General features: G+C 39.0%; 1 protein-coding gene across 18 annotated transcripts in view; it reads left to right on the forward strand.

Annotated features, from left to right (window-relative positions):
* Positions 1 to 19,109, forward strand: part of TNRC6C (trinucleotide repeat containing adaptor 6C) — a 129,546-nt gene that overhangs the window by 27,729 nt on the left and 82,708 nt on the right. For 15 of the 18 annotated variants that reach the window (XM_075994807.1, XM_075994806.1, XM_075994808.1 and 12 more), the window contains 2 exons: positions 14,134 to 14,233; positions 15,348 to 15,369. In XM_075994807.1, coding sequence (XP_075850922.1) covers positions 14,171 to 14,233; positions 15,348 to 15,369 — 85 coding nt within the window. In that variant the 5' untranslated portion in view covers positions 14,134 to 14,170. The other 3 variants (XM_075994798.1, XM_075994800.1, XM_075994796.1) reach the window with 2 other exon arrangements.

The raw sequence follows: 19,109 nt of genomic DNA on the forward strand, positions 1-19,109 counted from the left end.
CTCTTTGTTATAGCAGCATCACTTGTAGTCTAACTAGTGTGTCATTTAAGAGACTGTTTTGGTCAGGCTCTTCAGTTTCCAAAAAATGATATCAACCTTACCATCATCAGTTCATTGTAAGTCTGAAGCATATGGCTCTCACTTGTGAACTGCAATAAAGAATGTGTGCTCTTTTGGGAAACAGTGCAGTGTCAGACTTCAACTTGAATGACAGCCCTGTCACTTACTGGCTGTGTATATCAGGCTACTCACTGACATACTCTGAGCTTCAGATTCCTCTCCTTTAAGATGCAGGCAATATCCTTTTCAACAGGATTGTTGTTAGGAGTGTATGAGACCATTTGTTTCAAAGATCTTCCTAACCCAGTGCTTAGTAAATGACAGCTCTTGCTATCATTAGCTTTTCCAAAGACTATAACCTCAAACTGTCTGCTGCCCCAGTATTTTTTCAATTGGAACTTGGTAGTTAGGAAGAATTGTTTGATTTTTTTATGTTTTATCTTTGTGTCAAGTAAAACCATCAGAAACTTTCACACTTGGACTGTGCTATCTTAACTCCCCAGCGAATTGCTAACTTTTTGAGAATTCACTAAGTTTTCCCATCATGCTTTTGGCTACCAAAAGGCTGCAAGAGGCCAGGCATAGTGGCTCACGCCTGTAATCCTAGCACATTGGGAAGCCGAGGAGGGAGGATTGCTTAAGCTCAGGAGACTAGCCTGAGCAAGAGCAAGACCCCATCTCTACTAAAAATAAGAAAATTAGGTGGGCATGGTGGCACGCACCTGTGATCACAGCTACTTGGGAGGCTGGGGCAGGAGGATTGCATGAGCCTGGGAGTTTGAGGTTGCTGTGAGCTATGATGATGCCACTGCACTCTAGGTGGGGCAACAGAGCGAGCCTGTCTCAAGAAAAAAGAAAAAAGGCTGGAAGAGATGGTTTAGTAAAGCCTATCCTTGCACATATGCAGGGGCATAAAAGAAGCTGTCCAGTGCATGGCTATGTCACCTGTGTGGGGTACCCCCTAAAACACTTGTTTTTGGATTTGAGTGCTGGGGAAACTTTTTCTTCCCTTATAGAATGCATATGTGTTCTCATGATTAATGAGAATCCATAAAGGACAGAGAAAGGAATTGAATAAAATGGTAAGAGAATTTGATAAATTGCTAATTGCTTTTAAGATAGGGCAAATTGTAGGGTAGCTCTAGGTACAAATTAATATATTACTAGATATCTTTGGAAGAGGTAGACACTACTTTTTTTAAAATTTTATTTTAAAAGAAATCAGAAAGCCAACAATTCATGTCAACTAGCAGTATGTCGACTTTATGAGAGTAATAGGAAACATTTGCTTTTTTAAATTGGTATGTGAACGTAGTATTGGATGCACAGTTCATATAAAGTTTACGTACTTTGAATATTAGAATTGTCAATGTCAATTTAAGATAGTAATTTCTAGGCAGTAGTTTAAAATGCTGGAGCAACAATCTCTAACTACTAAATACTTATTAGTATACAAGGTATGGGACTAAGCAGGTCAGAGTCTCAAATGTAATCTCATTTCGGTCCAGTAATCAGTGCACTGCTTTGTGTTTGTTAAATGAATGGCTAAAAATTAAACATGACTATATAAGAACAGTACAGCAAAAAATAAAACACTTTTTTTCTTAGATGGTTCTCCGAGGATCTCTAGCTAGCTTTACTTTTTGGGCATCTCAACCTGATGTGTGGTTGAAAAGAAAATAGGAAATTAAAATTTGTTTCTATTAATTGATTTTTTGGGATAAATTTTCCTTATCATTTCTGAGATATGAATTTAGACATTTCACATTTTAATTTTTTTATTTTTGGACACAGAGTCTCACTCTGCCACCCAGGCTGTAGTGCAGTGGTGCAATCACAGCTCACTGCAGCCTCGAACTCTGGGCTTAAGCAAACTTCCCATCTCAGCCTTCTAAGTAGCTGGGACTACAGGCATGTGCCACCACACCTGGCTAATTTTTAAAGTTTTTTTTTTAAAGAGATAGGGTCTTGCTGTGTTACCAAGGATGATCTTGAACTCCTGGCCTCAAAGGATCCTGCCTCCTCAGCCTCCTGAGTTGCTGGCATTTCAGGTGTCAGCCACCATGCCCAGCTATAATTCACAGTTTTAATGTGAAATATCTACCTACAAATGTTTTAGTACCTGTGGTTTTAACCTGCACAAATGTAATTAGTCATATAGTTTTTTCTACTTTAAGTTTCATTATAAAAACTATTTAGGCAGACGTTCATGCCCTTCATCAGCTTATTACTCCAGTGCATAGCCTAGAAACTTTCTCTCCTGTTATCCTCACATACAAACCCTGGGGCTCACAGATGTTTCTGGATCAAGGGACTGGGTGGATGCTGGTATCGTCTCTTTTTACATTTGATTTTTCCCTTGCACAGATTGTCATCAAGCTATTTCTGCTCAGGTCTTATATGCTTGCCTGCTTTCCCAAATTAGAATCTGACTTTGAGCACAGGTTAGTTTAATGGCTCCTGAAGCTAAATCTACAGTTAACAGTCCTTTTAGTTCACTAAATTGCAGAATTGTTGAATAGAAAGCTGCCCTGGAGATCATCTGCAGTCCAGTTCGCACGTTAATAACTGCCCTGGGCTCTGCTTCATCACTTCTATGCCTGGCCAGCGCTTGTTTGGTGCTGGTAAGTACTCATGAAGGAGAACCTTTTCCAAAGTTGCCCAAATGTACAAGTTTCAGAACATAGAAATATTATGGAGTTGAAAAACTGGGCAAGTGATATTAGCCAAATTCAGGCAAGAGAGTTCTTTACTCCATCTGTCAGGTTTGATATTTCAGGTCTTTGTGCTATTGATTAAGTTCAGCCTTTCATTTTACACTTTGATGTAATTTATTCATGATTTAGGCACATATGTGAAATTTATTGCTGTGACAGTATTAAAAAATCTCCAGTTTATTGGCAGGATTGAAACAGGCTCTAATTTGTGGGTTCTTCTGTTAGGAAAGAGAAACTATGTTAAGGGAACAGAGAACATTTACTATGAAGGATTGGTAAGAGAACTAAGGGATTGGTGCATCAGAATAAAGAAAACTTTAGAGAATGTAGAAATAGTGGATAGAAGGAGACCCCTGACACAAGGGCAGACGGACCCTCCAGTAAGATCCCCAGGGCTGAGGCCCAGACCTCACTGGAGAGGCCACAGCGTGGCTCATGGGATGGCAGAGATATCACTGTGATACCATGTTGACAGAACTTGCTAGAAATCCCATCATCTGCAGTGAAAGTAATTCCTGGGAACACGTCTCACCAGAGGTCCTGTGCTACAGAGCCACCTCACGGGCGGTGCGGCGGGAGTGGGCCTGGAGGAGCCTGCCCGGTGCACCCGTCTCCCGCTGTGTGTCTCTAGCGCCCTTTACTGAAAACGCTGGACATCATGCCAGCGGGCATTTAGGAAAAATAGTTAAAGGTCACAGGTCTTTTTTCACAGAGCCGGCAAAAAAGCAGAGTTTGGGACTGAGAGGCAGTAAATCCATAACCAGCACAGTTCCTCACCTCCAGACTCCTTTGCAGTTGGAAGTAGATGATTTTGGGAAAAGGATTCATATGCTTATCCTTGGTTACACAGTGCATGTTTCTAAATTTTCTAGCAAAAGTGAAATCCTCATCATTGTTGTTAACCACTGTGTCGCATGTAGGCCAGGATGTGCCAGCAAGGACTACTGTGTCTGAGAGATGGGGTGGAGATTCTCCTCTGTTATTTCCAGCATACTTAAAATATATATTTTCACATGTCATTATATAATTGACTATGGAAATGGAGTGCCGTTACAATTATACTGTCATTTTCTGACTTGAGACTACTTTAAACTCAAAAGGTTTTCACAAAATGGTACTTATAATTCCTATACTTGTAATAGACATGTTAATATAGTAATACTAAAGTAATTTTCTTAGTGGTAAAAATGTATACTGAAGCCGATTAGTTTACTTAAGACAAATCGTAATTAAGTAGTGCTGCATCCAGTCAGTACTTACTGAGTAAGCCTAGGTTTAAATCAATAGATTGTTGATAAACTGCATTTGTCAGGATTCTTTGGTTACAAACAATAGGAAGCAGCTGTGCAGTTCTGGGGGTGGGGGAGAGGAACATTTGGAAGGAGATGAGGTAGCTGACAAAATTGAAGGACACCCTGAAAATCCAGCACAGACCTGCACAGCCTGGAGTATCCAGGCAGTGAGTATCACAGCAGGTTTTGAAGGGCACAGTGTGATGAATGGGCTCCAGCTGTTTCCCACCTGAGTTCTGGGTCCCCATTCCAGGGAGTGTCTGGCCTGGTACGGATCTCACGCTCACACTGACCAGGCGAGGGCAGGGCCCTGAAGTGTCAGGCTGCAGAAGCCACTTATTCCTGATTTCAAGGGGCATATCTCACAGACACTTAGTTTTCTTTCAATTTCTTAGCTTCTCTTTTTTGGTGTTGGCTTCATTTTCTGGCTCTCTCTGGTTGATGGCTACAGTAACTTCCAGCCTTCTGATTCTGCTTGGTCTGCATCCAGTGTCGTCCCTGAGTCTTAAGCACTGTGGCCCAGGGAATGCTGTGCTCTTTGATTAGCTAGACGTAGAGTGCATTCCTGGAGCCCTAAAGTCCACCAGCTGCTAGTGAGAGGAAGAGTGATCCTCCAAGGGAATCAGGGTAAAATACCAATGGGAAGAGGAAAGGAAGCTGAGTGGCAAAGTAACAGATACAGGTGATCGGCTTTATTTTACAGAGAAAAGCCTATGAAAATGAAAAACTTCTTTAGTTCTGTGATAAAATACCAAATGGAAGGAGATACTGGAATGTAGAAAGACATTGATGAAACAGGGAAATGGATATACCCATGTCAATGGCTAGACGACAAACACTGTGACTATAAGATGCTTATTTAAAAGGTAGAAGCAAGAGATGCTGTTTAAGTCTGGTGAATTCAGGCTGCAGTTGCTACGGGGTTTTGTCCTGTTTTGTTTTAGCCGTAATAGTAGTAATAGAGCTAAATAGTTCTTGAGAACTAAATCCTGGGGCTGAAGTCTATATTAGCCCTAAAATGAAAATAATGTCAGGACTCCTTTGAAATACCTTGAGGCAACTGAGTTTGTCATACCTCTCTTCAATCTCTGTAATTCTTCACCACCCTTCCAAAATAAAGGTTCCTGCTGTCATCTTTTCCTGATCAGTAATCAAATCCCAGTGCTGCTCTGAGTTTCCTGGTCCTTTTCTCCAAATCTTCCCTAAGTGCCTTGTGGTATACCCTGGTCCTCTGGTTATTGAAGACCCCAATACACACCTTCTTTACTTAATTGAAACTCCTTTGCTCATCAGGCCAGGAATGGGGGTCTAGGAGAATGGGGGGGGGTGGTGCATGAGAGAAGGATTCAGCATTCTCCTGAACTCCCCCTACCATGACCATTTATGTTATTTTTTTGCTTTTGTTTTTATTCACTTTTTAGAGTTTACATATAGTCCCATTGATTCTCTGATGTACAGTTATATGGGTCTTAATGAGTGCATACAGTCATGTAACCACCGTCACATGAAGATACAGGGTAATTCCATCACCCTCCAAAGAATCTCCCTTTACTGCCTTTTGTGGTCAGTCCCTCCCCCACCCTCGCCTCAGCGGTCACTGGTCTGTTTTCAGTGCCTATAATTTTGCCTTTTCCAGAATGTTGTGTAAATAAGCACATGTCCTTTTGAATTTGGCTGCCTGCATTTAGTGCATTATGTCTGGATATGGTTTTCTTTGAGTTTATCCTGTTTGGCATTCAGAGAGCTTTTGGAATGTATACATTTATGTAGCGCGCCAAATGTGGGAAGTTTTCCACCACTATTGCTTCAAATATTTTTTTCTTTACCAGTCTTTCTCCTCTACTTCTGGGCCTCCAGAGACATGAGTGTTGGACCTTTTGGTATCATCCCACAGGTCCCTGAGGTTCTGTTCATTTTTCATTCAATCTTTTTTCTTTGTTTTTCAGATTAGATTATTTCTTAGATCTGTTGAGTTCATGGTCTCATTCATATCCATTCTTCTGTTGAGCCCACCTAGTGAAGTTTCTAATTCAGGTGTATAGGTTTTTAGTTCTACAATTTGTTTCTCTCTCTTTTTTTTTTTTTTTTTGATACAGAGTCTCACTTTCTTGCCCAGGCTAGAGTGAGTGCTGTGGCGTCAGCCTAGCTCACAGCAACCTCAAACAACCGGGCTCAAGCTATCCTCCTGCCTCAGCCTCCTGATAGCTGGGACTACAGGCATGCACCACCATGCCCAGCTAATTTTTTCTATATATATATTAGTTGGCCAATTAATTTCTTTTCTATTGATAGTAGAGATGGGGTCTCGCTCTTGCTCAGGCTGGTTTTGAACTCCTGACCTCGAGCAATCCGCCCGCCTCGGCTTCCCAAAGTGCTAGGATTACAGGCATGAGCCACTGCACGCGGCCTGTTTCTCTTTTTATAGTTTCTATTTCTCTGCTGTCAACTCTTATATTCCCCTTTGTTTCCTGGAGCATAGTTATAATAACTATTTAATACTTCTAAAAATAGTTGTCTGATCATTTCAAACCTTGGGTCATCTGGCCATTGGCATCGGTTGTCTTTTTTGCTGACAGTTGGCCACATTTTCCTGGTTCTTTGAGGAATAATTTTGGACTTTATTCTGGACATTTTGAATATAGACTTTTTAGATGGTAGAAGACTTTTTAAGGTCTTTTAAAACATAGATTATGCTGTATAGACTTTGAGCACTATTCCAAGTCCTCTGGAGAATGTTGGTTTTGTTGTTTTGTTTTGTTTTGTTTTTGTTTTAGCAGGCTATCCACCTGGTTAGGTTCAGTGGTTCTAGCATTAAGCCTTCACTCACTATGCTGCTTGGGGCCTGGCCCATGTGTGGGAGTTATTCTGAGACTTTGGGCCAGAGGATGTTGAAATTGTAGCTCAGATCTCAAAGTCTTCGCTCTGCTGTTTTGGGTCTGTCCCATGAATGCATAACTCATGGGTGAGCCCAAACAGTGAAGGTTCATACACAGAATGGGAGGAATCTCCTTCTCCAGCTGATTTCTCTCTGGGATTCCCCCCTGCCAGTATCCTGGGACACTGTCTAGCTCGCAGGAATTCCTTTTCCTAGTCCTCTAGTGAGAAAGCTGGGATTTCTCTCCATTGTAGCTGCCTATACCACACCTGCTGCAGTACAGCTGTGACGGGGGCCCAACCCTGGACAAAACTTTGAGAGAAGAGGGGGCAATGAGAAAGTCACCCCTACACAGAGTGCCTCCCCACATTTTGACTGCTCTACCCAATCCATCTACTTTTGTTTACTTTTTATTATTTATGTTTTTTATATCGTACTTTGTCCAGTTTTTTGTTTTTGTTATAAGTTAGCAGGAGAGAGAGGCTGTGGTGGGCTTATCCCATCTTGGATGACCCAAAAGTCCTAAATCACTACCTGTATTAATTTTCTGTGCTGTGTAACAAATCACCACAAACTTGGTTGCTTAAGGCAATACACATTTATTATTTTACAAATTCTGTGGGTCAGAATTTGGGCTTAGCTGGATCCTCTGCAAGGCTATAGTCAAGGCAAGGGCTGGGTTTTCATCTGGACACTGCTGGGGAAGGGATGGTGTCTAAGCTCCCTCAGGCTGCTGGCAGAATTCAGTTCCTTGCAGCCGTAGGATTCACGACAGCTTGGTTCTTCAAAGCCAGCAACCGAGCGGGAGACTCTAAAGCCAATCTGATAGAAAGGTGGAGTTTTGTATAAGACGCAAGGAAGCAGCGTACACCTGTGCCATGTTCTAATGGTTAGAAGCAAGTCATGGGTCCCTTTCATACTCTAGGGGAGGGGATTATGCAAACGTATGAACATCAGACCTCAGAGTCTATCAACCACATTACACTTTGATCCTCACAAAAAGCTCTTCCCTACCCCATCTGGTCCTGATGGTCAAAGCCATCTGGTACATAATTCCCTTTTCCACCCCAAGTCCTGGTGTCATGTTGAATGACTTAAGCTTTTTATAAGCAATCCATCCAGTACTCAGGCCTACAGGCTTTTGAGCTCCTATGTGCTAGTGACTTTATTTTACTTTAGAACCCAGTCCTTGTGACTCTAAATCCCAAGCATACTCTCTGTTACTCTCTTTCTTCCCTTAATATATCACATATTACGTATGATTCAAGCTTTGCCTTCTCTCTCTTGTTAGACTATATGTTCCTCGAGGTCTAAGACTATTTTATGTCTTCTCATATTGCCCACAAAGGTCTTGTGAATATTTCTTGCACATAGCAGGTATTCCAACACATGTTGAATAAATTAAGAACCTTAACTATTTCTATGACAACTGGACAGGATACTCCTTCCTTCCTCTTCCCCTTTTTAATTTTGTCTGATAATGTTTTACCAGCCCTTCTGAATATAAACACTACAAGGAAATTCTAATTGAATTAGCCAGACTTCCTAAATAATGGCATATAAGACATATACCCACACTCTCTCACAAAATAAATTTGTGGTTATTTTAATGATATGACATTTGTCTAACCAGTGTAACTTCACGGTATAAGCTCTGGTGTATCCTGTAGGTAAAACTAAGTTAGGATGAGAAAGATTTACAATTTCTGATAACTAAACCTAAAAAAAAAAAAAAAAAAAAAATTAAGTCCCTACCCTCTTAATTTGGGTACAAATGTAGGAAGTAATCAACTGATAAAAAGATTGGAGATTTGTAACATTTCCATTCAGAATAGTTGTGCATGGATTGGAGTACCTGGATTCCCAGGCTAACTACATAATTTAATCTTTTAAATCGACGTTTCTCTGGGAAGATGTGCAATAACTAGAAACACTGAGATGATACCCTTGGAGGCCCACTGATGAGGAATCTCCTCCCACCCCATCCTTCTTCTAGCTCCTTCCAAATATGAATGTTGCTGCCTTCTCCACCCAAAGCCTCCTAATCCAGTGATTGTAAAACTATTTGAGAATAAAAGAAACATATTGAAAACCCAGATTATTAAAAAGCTTTCTCTCTAATAAAACTCAGTATAGAGGGCCCACTGTAGTATGCCTTACCATATGAGGCATAGGTAGTTTATGTCCACTTTGACCCTTCAGACTTGCTCTGGGCTCAGCAGTTACACGCATATCAGATTTCCTCCTTACCTAGTTCCCATGCTACTGAAATATAAGCCGTGTCGCCAGTTGAAGGGATGCTATTCTCTTTAGCAGAGCTGCATAGGAAGCTGGAGTTCTTTGCAGTGGCGATAAACTGAAAATGAAGTGAATGCAAACGAATAGAGGAATGACTGAATACCATATGACGACATTCACTCCACGGTATATATAATGGAGCTATTGGAAGTAATATAATAGATTGGATCTGTCAGTTGAGGTGGGAGGAGAGAGATGTCTCCCATGTATTGAATGAAAAAAGCAAAATGCAAAAATGTTTATATAATACCATCTCAGTTTTGTGAAACAATGGTCAAATCCTTTGTAAAAATATAAAAGTATAAATGTTTATGCAGAAGTTATGTGCTGTCTAAAAAAAAAAAAAAAAAAAAAAAAAAAAAAAAAAAGTATAAATGTTTCCATATAATTACATGGGCAGGGACAGAAATATGGAAGGATACGGAGTAGGTGGTTAACATGGATTATGGGCGGGGGAAGTGGACATTTGACATGGATGTGGAGGGAGGAGAAAGAATGGATAAGGAATGCCAAGCAAATCAGAAACAAGAAAAGGAAAAAAGCATGATAAGCTTACATTTACAAATACATATTAATCATATGACTGTCCATTTAATTACTAGATTAGTTTTTTTTCCTTCTTGAATGGATCATGAAACTTTCCAAATCCAAGTCTATAATCTTATTAACTCTGCAAGGTAGATAGTATTAATAACTTATTAAATATTACTTGATCATATCAGAAAATAAAGTTTTCCTTGAAAAGAAAGTATATAGATTTTTTTCCCAATGTAAATTTTGGCTGATATAATATACCAGATATTGGTGCCAGAAATGCTCTGAATGGTAACAGGTTTTTCCCAAGGCCACAGAGGCAGAAGAAAATCCTGCCACCAAGGCACTTACAGCCCACAGGACAGAGGAGGCTCATAATTCCAATGAAAGCCAAGACGTGCGGTTTCCCTGACTGTAACAGACAGATGGCATAGGCAGTAGCCTCGCTCAGACTGCAAGAGCGTGTCAGACATGTTCTTACTGCAGTTTGTACATGTCACTGTTGTAATAGTGATAATTTGTTTTACTCATTTATTTATATGAATATCTTTGAAAGTCTATGTACTCTTGCTTTGTTTACTGCTCTGCTGTAATCTCAGAGCACTTTAAAGCCATTTTTCAGAAAATATTTGTTAAATGAATCAATCCATCTCTCCCTCCATCCTTTTTTTACCTGGTACCTCTGGTGATAAATAGCACATGTTAGTTGTATATAGTTCCTCAGTGATTGAATTAGTGAACATACAAGGTGGTCTTAAGGCTTAGGCTCAGGAAAAGAGTTGACGAAAATAGTTTAGAAGAAAAGAGTCAAGAAAGTCAAGAAAGGAAGAATCAAGAAATAGGTTTCAATGAAGATAAAGAACAGGTACAGTAGCAATAGGAACAAGGACAGAAAGTGATGGTCAGAAGGCAGGGTAGTGACATGTAAAATTTCTGCAACAGAGCAATTCTGGGTAGTTAAGGTCAGGAGCTAACATTATACATAAAGCACCCTGTTAATGGGGGGTGGGGGACTGCACGTTTTGGCATTTGAGGCTGCTCTAGCAAAATAGGCAGCTCCTGACCTAATCTCCCTAAAGCAAACCCTGCCATGAAACAAATTCAGCCCATGCACACAAAGTTCCTAATTGGTATTTCAGTACCTCACTTGTAACCCTGAACAAACAACCAAGGGTTAATAGACAGTTGAGGAAAGGCTTTCAAAACAAAGAAAGTCTAAAGGAAGAAGTATCCAGAGAAGAAACAAAGATATGCAGAAAACTTAGAAGACCTTCAGAAGAACCCTGATTAATATCCTTAGTTAGAATAGGAATGAAACAAAAACATAGGTGTTGTGGAAAAGGAGCATTCAAGGCAGAAAACAAGTTATTAAAAATTTTAAATACCACAGAATAAGTAACTCAAAAGGATTAGAAAACCAAGTTGAATCAAACACCCCAAAAATAGAAACAACAATAACAAAGTATAAAATAGATAAATTACAGGTGATCAATCTAAGAGGTTCAATATGTTGTTATTTAGAAGCAGAAGGAGGATATTTTCAAGAAACTATAGATCTGAAAGAAATGTCTCTATTTTGAAAGGCTCAGCCAAATGCTAAGCACAAAAAAACGGGGGGAGAAAAGATACCAAGGCACATCATTGTGAAATTTCGGAAACTTAGAGATAAAGAGAGGCTATAAGCTTCTGTATAAAAAATATATCACCCAAAAAAGACTGAAAATCAAAATGACATCAGACTTCTTTTGAGTGGAACTGGATGCTAAAATACTGTGGCACAGTGCCTTCAAAATTGATTTTCAACCTGGAATGTTCTACTCAGCCAAGGCACCAGCCAAACAAAAAGGTAGCCTGAAACTATTTTCAGACATGCATAGTCTCTAAAAATTGACCTCCTAGGTACTCTTTCTTGGAAAGATACTTGGATATCTTCCAGCAAATTGAGTCATTCAAGAAAGGAAGTCATGGGACGATTGAGTTAATAAATTTAAGTCAACATTAATGGATGAGTGATGATGTATGCTAAGGAGTTTGTGTGTATTATCTCCTGCTTAATCTGTTAGTTCCTACTTTTCATAGTATCAGTCTGGGTTGGGTAGAAATCATACAGTGATCCAAACAGAAACTTAATATAAATGAACAATTAAACTGATAAAAGTGACTGTAGACTTCAAAACAGATATGCAAATGGCAACAGTATATTGAAAAGATGCTAAACATTAGGGAAATGCAAATCAGAACCACAATGAGGTATCTAGAGTACTCGAATTCATAGAGATAGAAAGTAGAATGGTGGTTGCCAGGGGCTGGGCAGTGGGGTATGGAGAGTTGTTTTTTAAGACAGAGTCTCACTCTGTTGTCCAGGCTAGAGTGCTGTGGTGTCAGCCTAGCTCACAGCAACCTTAAACTCCTGGACTCAAGCGATCCTACTGTCTCAGCCTCCCGAGTAGCTGGGACTACAGGCATGCGCCACCATGCACCGGGCTAATTTTTTTCTATGTATATTAGTTGGCCAATTAATTTGTTTCTATTTATAGTAGTGATGGGGTCTCGCTCTTGCTCAGGCTGGTTTCGAACTCCTGGCCTCGAGCAATCCGCCTCCCTCGGCCTCCCAGAGTGCTAGGATTACAGGCGTGAGCTACCGTGCCGGCGGAGAGTTGTTTTTTAATAAGAACAGAATTTCAGTTTTGCAAGATGAAAAGTGTTGTAGATTTTTATTGCACAACAATGTGAATGTACTACTACTAAACTGTACTCTAAAATGCTTAAGATGGTCAATTTTATGTATTGTGTATTTTACCACAAAGGGCTGTAACTGTAGGCTGTAAGTAAGCTCTGGCAGAATGCTCCAAGCCCAAATGGAACTATACTAAGGCGCTGGAAAGGAGATTTAAGAGTGCTGTGTTTTAAACTTGGGGCGAGGGGAGGGGCATAAAAAAACAAAAACAATTTTTATAAGAAGAATAGTGCAAGAGGAAAAGAAAACCAATTAGAAGCTCTGGAAAAAACAGCTATGTAAAAAGTAAAATGTAATCACGATGCACTAAATAGCTCTGTAGCAAACATTTACATATTCTTTATAAAGCAAATGGCATTTATTGATTTAACTAAAAGTAGTTATGAGAGTGATGTAAGAGCCAAATCCATATCCATCATTACAGGAATTAAACTATTAAGGTCTCAAATTGATAAGGCAGGAAGTAGCAACCTAAGTATATTTATGTAGAGATGTAAAGGAACTTAGCCTCCGCATACATATTGGAGTATATAATTAAGTGAAAAAAGAATAATGTGGAAGAAAGTAAATAGTATGCCCCCATTATTTTTTTTAAGACAGCTACATGTATAATATATAGAAAGAATTTTCCTAAAGATATCCAAGAAACAATTAACATGTGTTACCTAAGGGAAGGGCCTGTGGGCATTGGAAAAGGAGGAGTCTTTTTATTATAGGTCTTTTTGAAATATGTGTGTTTTTTCTATGAACATATATTTATAAAGTAAAAATGTGATTAGATGTTAATTTTTTAATTATTAATGAAAAATGGCAGAAATTATATAGTAGGCATTGGAGGTAGAAGAGATTACTGCCAGCCAGGGGAAATTCGAAAAAGCTTTATTAAAGAGCAGACATCTGAATTAGGCTTTGTCATGTGAACATGAGCACAGGTAGGGAAGTGTAAGCCATCTCCTAGCTGTGTGGTGGGCTCTTTATTTACAATGTTCCATTTTACTGTTACAGTAAAATCTTAAATGTGTCACTGGGGAATAGCTGGCTCTAATTAATTTGCAGAGGGGAGTTCTATATTGTGTATCCTTGTAGCAGCTCACCATGCTGTGTGGGAACCTTTGTTTAAAGAAACAATTGGTTTATCAAACAAACATGTAATTACAGTGTGCCTAAGAATCACCCCCAAAGATTCTGACGTGGTTGGGCTAGGGTAGAACCTAGGAATCTACATTTTTAATAAACACCCCCAATGATTCTGAGATTGGTGGTCCCTGGGACAACACTTTGAGAAATACTGGTCTGCGGCGGGACTATAGGAACTGCATCTTACTCCATCTTGCACCCTCATCCCCAGCACGATGCCTGATGATACAGGTTGGTGCTCCACAAACGTGTGCAGGATGAAGGAGACAGCTGGGCCACTGAAGGAGGCAGGGCAGCTTGCTGTGCTACTAGGGACTGAGCCAGGAGTGTAGGCTGATGGCCATTTCTAACCCTCTCAGAGTGGCTTTCCTCATCCCACGCACAAAACTCTGCCCTACTTAAAACTTTCTGCAACTAATGTGTTTTCATTTTGGGATTTTAAATGGACATTATACTTATGCAGGTTTTTCTTATGTTTAATAGGGAGAAAGAGCAAGAAACACAAGAAGAGGAACGTTTGATGGAAGAAAAGAAAAAGAAAAAGCAGGAAGAAAAGAAAAAGAAGGAAGGTGCTCAGAAAAAGGTTTGGCTAAAGTTACTGCTTCTCTTGTTCACCCTTGTGTGTCTCACTTCCATTATCACAGCCTTTACATGTCAGAGTTTCATCCTATCGCTTCTGAAATCGATATGCTAAATCTGCAATTAGCGAATAATAGGTATTGTGCTGGTAAAGGAAATCCAGGGTGGCAGTCGCAAAACATCTTCCTTATAGAACTAGAAATATTGGAACTGTGTTTTTAAAAAGCAGCGTTTCAGTTACTAGTGGTAAAGAATGTCCATGCTATTCTTTAAAACGGACTGCCCAGAACGACCAAGTCTAAGAAATGAAGCAAGGGCCATTTGACTGATCTTATTAGAAAAGCTAGAAATAGTTCTAGCAGCTTCAGCAAATGTTCTCTTACAGATCCTGTTATTAAATTTTTTTTTTCAATCCATGGAGGTTTATTAAACTAAAGTTTAATGGCACTCCTGGGAAAAGCACAAACCACAGAAGCATCTGTGACGTGTACCCTCCAGAAAGGGAGCTGGGAACTCAGTATGGAAGGGGAGAGGGCACACAGAAAGGAAAAGGAAGAATGGGGTGTGCAGTGAGGCAAATGGTTACATTCTTATGAGATATTAGTTAGTGCCCAGAAAATCAACATTTTACATAAGGTGAATATTTGAAGAGAAAAAGGGAGTTAAGGGAGAATCAATTATGTAGATGTCCCTGGGTAGGTGGAAGAATTAGTGCAGATCCTGTTATTAAATATTAAAAATAACAAGTCCTACTGTTAACCATATAGTCATGCTTGAATTTTATGGCATTTAAAATACTAAGTTATGCCATTTATCTTTGTTCTTGCCTAGTGTGGTGTATCTTGTAGTTTGAACTCTGTGCCTTTTAGACTCTATTAAAATATAGAGCTCAAATGAGCATCCAGATAGAATCTTTTTTGAGTTTAGATTAATATTGGCATGTAATTAATATCATGTAGACAATTATAAATTTTTCTGAATAATAAATGATGATAAATTAACTAGGCAAAAACATGTTTTTTAAATTTCCTATATTAAAAGTCTGCTTATTAAACTTTCATAGATGTGTATATTCTACACATTATTATTCCTAAAGAGTTTCTGATTTTTTTTTTCAGGCTGCTGATCAAAAAACCAAAGGTAAGTTTATTTATATTTGGGGGGGGGGTACATTTTATGGCAATACCAAACTTGTCACAATGAGGATGACTTTTTTTTAATTGATGCTTAAAAACAAAGAATCTAAGCCTGCCTTTGAGTCTACTTTTTATTATTCATTGTGAAATTCTTCATTTATCACTGGTTTTACATCTACATCTCATTGGCATTTGGTTAATCTAAAAATGCCTAAGGAGTGTTATATTAGCTTTCTAAACAATGCTTTTTAATTTTCTTTTGGTTTGATTTCCACCAAAGATTAAACTGATAAAGTTTATTTAATTTGAATAACCAAAGGATACTGAATTTTTTTAAGCTTCCAATTTCTCATTGCCAACTATCCTTTATAATAAAAAGTATAGTCTTTCTGTATTCCCTCTTTGCTTATTGATATGTAAAAAGTTCCTCTTTCTATCCTCCAAGTCCAGAATTTGCTTGTCATTATCTTAGTGGATGTTTATGGAAACACGTGCAGTCCTCACTGTGGCTCAGGCACCCCTGAGCAGTGCTGGAGATTCAGAATGAGCTAAATGGAAGCCTCTCTCCAAGTCTCTTCATTGTTATCCCCGATGTGTAGTTTTGCAGTGGCTGAAAGCACACACACTCAGGAGCCACACATCCCAGCTCTGTTTAATTCGGGGCCAGTTACTTCACTTCTTTAAGCCTTAGGTATTTCATATTTAAAATAAGAAAGATAGTAGATGGATCCTGCCTCATAAAGCTGTTACAAAGACTAAATGAATATAATTATTATTTGTCAATTAAAATAAAATAAAGGAAAAAATACTAAATGATATCGTGCAAGAAAATGGCTGAGCGCCTGGCATATAGTTGATGCCCAGTAAAGGTTTGCTGTAACTGTTATTATTTTGAAGTGTTTATTTTCCATTGGACTATCACATATACACAATTGTACGTGTAGACATGTGGACTAATAAGGATTTCTGTGAGGGTGCTATATCAGGAGGTATCACTCCTAATGCTCTACTTTTTAGCATTTTATAGTTTCCAAAGTAAAGGTTATGTATGTTACTTCATTTGAACTTCCTGATTGAGCTGGACAGTAATTAGTTTACAGATGAGGCTCCTAGCATGAGTGGAATGACTTGCTCTTGGTTTGGCAGTTAATGGTAAAGACAGGGCTCGAGGGAGCCCAGGGCTTCGACCTAGTGCACTGGCCCTCAGAGCCTCTGGACTAGGGTCGCATTAAGGGATAGATTTAGGGGGGAGGGGGGGAATGGGCATTTATTGAAACCTTAAAATCTGTACCCCCATAATATGCCAAAATAAAAAAAAAAGAGATAGATTTAATGATATATGAATATTAAAAGGTGGCGTAACACTTTTTCAGAAGGGTCAAAGAAGGTTGTGGTACATAGTTATACTTGAATTTATGATCCCGAATAACAGTGGTTTCTTGTCATTTAAAAATATAGAATTATTGTCTGAATCACCTTTTTTTTTTAATTTTGAGAAGTTTTTACAGTCTGATTCAATACCAGCTATATAGTCTGTTGTCATTGTAATTTTTTCTCCTCAAATAGTAACAAATTGTTTATTGTATAGTGATCATGCATTACATTATTGTGCCACTTTACACAGTTATTATTTTCTATTGCTGTTCTGATGAGTATTTTCATTGCTGACTTCAGACTCTACTGGATTTTTATCTTCCCCTTCTATTTTCTCTAAAATACTACACCTTTGGGTACAGTTTACCAGTAGCTACTAACCAGCCTTAGAATGGGTCATGATAATGATTATTAATGTCCTTCTAAACAAAACATGGTTTTGAATTATGAATAATCTAGCCGTACTGCTAGGTAATTATTAATGAATATTAGCAACATCAAGATTTAAATTTCTCTCAGACTCTTCATTATTACTGTTTCAAATCAAAATTAACTGCCTGTGAGGCAAATGATTTTGACTTTCTGACTGGACATTGTGTTAGATAATACAGACTGGGCCTGACTGAATATATGAGATATATTATAGTGCTTGTATTAGTGTTCACACATAAAATGGATTTACTTTTCTAACATTCTGTCATTTTGATGTGTTTCCTCTGCTCTAGCCTGTATGCCCATAGGGGCAGGGACTCCATCTGCCCGCTCCCCTCATACCCACTTCCTTGTACCACACAGAGTCAGCAGGCCTGAGATCAGGACAGACATTTAGTGACTGCTCTCATGCCAAATCCTGTACTAGACCCTTGCATTTATTATTTATAATTGTCGATGATGTTATATCCAGTGTACAGAGTAAACAGTAAACTGTACTAAGTAAACTTCAATAAACTGAAGCTATGAATGTTTACTGAACACACCCCCACCCCCAGGACTGCACTGCTAGCGAGTGGCAGGGCTGATGTGTCCAGAACCATCCTATGTTTATTGCTTCCAAAAGGCCCACAGCAGACATTTATCCAGCATCTCCTATGTCTCAGGACCTACCATGCTTCAGAACAACCCTGTATCAGGAAAGGCATGCTTAGGGAAAGTAATGGAGCCAAGGTCACAGAGCTAGTGTGCAGCAGAGCTTGGAACAGCTGTGGCTTTGACTCTGGAAGCAGGTCAGGCTGCCTGGCTGGATATGACAACCCACCCAGAGTCACTAGAAGCTAGGGAAACCCACTCTTGTCATGAAGCAGCATCCAAGTCTCGGGGCCCTGAGTTCTGTTCAAATGTAGGAAAGTTTAGCAAATTGAGAGGCCAAGAGTTGAATACTCTAAAGAGAGAGACTGTAATTGTAAATTAGATTGTATAATATATTGAATCGATTAACATAGTAGAAAGAAGTTGGAATTGTTTTTGTTTTTTTTGTTTGTTTGTTTTTTGTTTGTTTTTTTGGTTTTTTTTTTTTGAGACAGAGTCTCACTTTGTTGTCCAGGCTAGAGTGAGTGTCGTGGCGTCAGCCTAGCTCACAGCAACCTCAAACTCCTGGGCTCGAGCGATCCTTCTGCCTCAGCCTCCCGAGTAGCTGGGACTACAGGCATGAGCCACCATGCCCGGCTAATTTTTTTATATATATATCAGTTGGCCAATTAATTTCTTTCTATTTATAGTAGAGACGGGGTCTCGCTCTTGCTCAGGCTGGTTTTGAACTCCTGACCTTGAGCAATCCGCCCGCCTCGGCCTCCCAAGAGCTAGGATTACAGGCGTGAGCCACCGCGCCCGGCGAATTGTTTTTGTTTTGATCATTAACTCAAACTAGACCAGATCCATTAGTAATTCCCTTGCTCTTCAATATTACACACTCAAATAGTATTACTATTAATAGTATTACTATTAATAAAACAATGCCTCCTTATTTAGCATTGTATTTTACATAATTTTCTCAATAACGAAACTTAATCCCTTTAAATTGTGATTTATTTTAACCATTTTGAAAACTCTTTAGAATATATTGTACACACTTATATTATACCCCTCTGCCCTCTCCTAGAGAATATTTAGTCTACTCCATTCTTGATAGATCCTCTTCATTATGGCATTAATTATGCTTAAAATTTTTTTGCATCTGCTTATAACCATTGAACTTGGTGCTGCGAATCTTTATTTAAAAGACTAATGCAAAACTGAATCTAATAACTAGAAATTTATCTTTTTTGAATAACTTAATCTAATACATAGCATGCTTTACCACCCTCCTCTCACAAATTTGAAAACTAGATTCCTAGAAAGTCTGCCTCGTAAAATTATAACTAAAACAGAAATTTT

Source organism: Microcebus murinus, chromosome 18 (genome assembly GCF_040939455.1).
Source record: "Microcebus murinus isolate Inina chromosome 18, M.murinus_Inina_mat1.0, whole genome shotgun sequence".
Classification (NCBI taxonomy): Eukaryota; Metazoa; Chordata; class Mammalia; order Primates; family Cheirogaleidae; genus Microcebus; species Microcebus murinus.